General features: G+C 34.8%; 1 protein-coding gene across 1 annotated transcript; it reads right to left on the reverse strand.

Annotated features, from left to right (window-relative positions):
* Positions 1-783: 783 nt before the first annotated feature.
* On the reverse strand, positions 784-1,707 carry LOC106547800 (olfactory receptor 10A7-like). Its single transcript, XM_014065058.2, has one exon. It carries the CDS (start codon positions 1,705-1,707, stop codon positions 784-786), a length of 924 nt encoding a protein of 307 aa, XP_013920533.2.

The raw sequence follows: 1,707 nt of genomic DNA on the forward strand, positions 1-1,707 counted from the left end.
GATTGGACACACAATGAATTTATCCCCCCTGCACAATTGTACATACAAACAACAAGGTATTATTATATTATAACATGTCATAATGATATCATATACCATTACATTCATATTTATATTATATCATTACATTATTTTATTATTTATAATTTTATCATTTTTCCACATCTAGTTCTCCACAGCCTCCAGGCACTGCGGGAGCAGATTAACAGTATCACTTAATTTGTCACAGCCAGAGATTTATAAGCATTCTAATGATACTTCACCGTAGGGCAATAAATGATATCGTGTAGATGTTAAACAGGAGTGAAAAGAGTACCAATTCCTCTGACATCTCACATAATGGTATCCACAGATGGGAATCTTTCCACTTCCCATCAATATTAACTGGTATCAAAGACAATATTAGACAAACAGCAAATGTCAATAACCATGTAGCCACCTTAACATCTCAGCAGTTCCTTGGAGTCTACAGGCCTCATGGCCTACCAGGTTTTGGGAGACAAAATTATTAAGATTCTAAGGTGAAAAATCAAGTAATAGTTTTCTTTATTTTGATTCTAATGAAATACTACTGATAAAGCTATAATATATGATTATTCTTAATGTGTCCATGAAGGAAAAATTCAAATAGCAATACTAGTTCAAAATATGGAGCTATCCCCCTGCATATTGAAAATGTATATTGAACTGTATTTCTAGAAGCTTTTGTACGGGAAAGCCCCATTAACTACAAACTGTACATTATTGCATCTCTTTCAAAAACATGGTAAAAACTTATTTTTTTCAAAATCTACCAATTAGCTTCTTCAGGGCTTCTTTGACAGCCTTGTTCCTCAAGGTGTATATTAGGGGGTTGAGTAGTGAGGGAAGCACTGTGTATAACAGAGAAAAGAATTTGGTATAATTTTTCATTTGTTCAGTTTCAGGCATCAGGTATACAATTGTTATTGCCCCATAGAAAAAAGATACAACGATCAAATGAGAGGAACAGGTAGAAAAGGCCTTTCGTCTCCCAATTCTAGATGGTATTCTCAAAATGGTCCTTAGAATAAATATGTAAGACATAAAAGTCAAAATAAAAGGAGGAAATGTAAATGTATAAGCCAGGATTGCAATAGCATATTTTGCAAGTGTGGTATCACTGCAAGATAGCTTTATTAATGGCAAGGATTCACAAAAGAAATGATCAATTTCATTGGGGCCACAGAACCAAAGCTGTAACATTAAGACCAAATATATAGATGTAAATACCGTGCCATTGATCCAAGACACAATAGCTAGCTGGATGCAGCGTGCAATTCTCATTTCAGTAACATAATGTAGTGGCTTACATATCGCTAAGAATCTATCATAAGACATCACAGAGAGGAGGTAGCATTCTGTGCTACCCAGGGAAGCAAAGAAATAAAACTGTGTAATACATCCTTTGAAAGAGATGGATTTTTTCCTTGTTAAAAAACCTCCCAACATATTAGGCAAGATTGTAGAGCTGTACATCATTTCCAAACAGGACAAATTTCCTAAGAAGAAATACATAGGTGTATGCAAGTGCTGATCAACCAGAATTAGAAGAAGAGTAAGGAAATTCGCCATCATGGTAAATATGTAAAGTATTAAAAACAACATGAACAATAACATCTGCATACCATGAAGCTCCCCAAATCCCCGAAGGATGAAATGAGTGATGACTGTCTGGTTACCCTGCAT

The sequence above is a fragment of the Thamnophis sirtalis genome, unplaced genomic scaffold (genome assembly GCF_051295495.1).
Source record: "Thamnophis sirtalis isolate CommonGarterSnake01/CBP01778 unplaced genomic scaffold, rThaSir2_p1.2 scaffold_4, whole genome shotgun sequence".
Taxonomy (NCBI): Eukaryota; Metazoa; Chordata; class Lepidosauria; order Squamata; family Natricidae; genus Thamnophis; species Thamnophis sirtalis.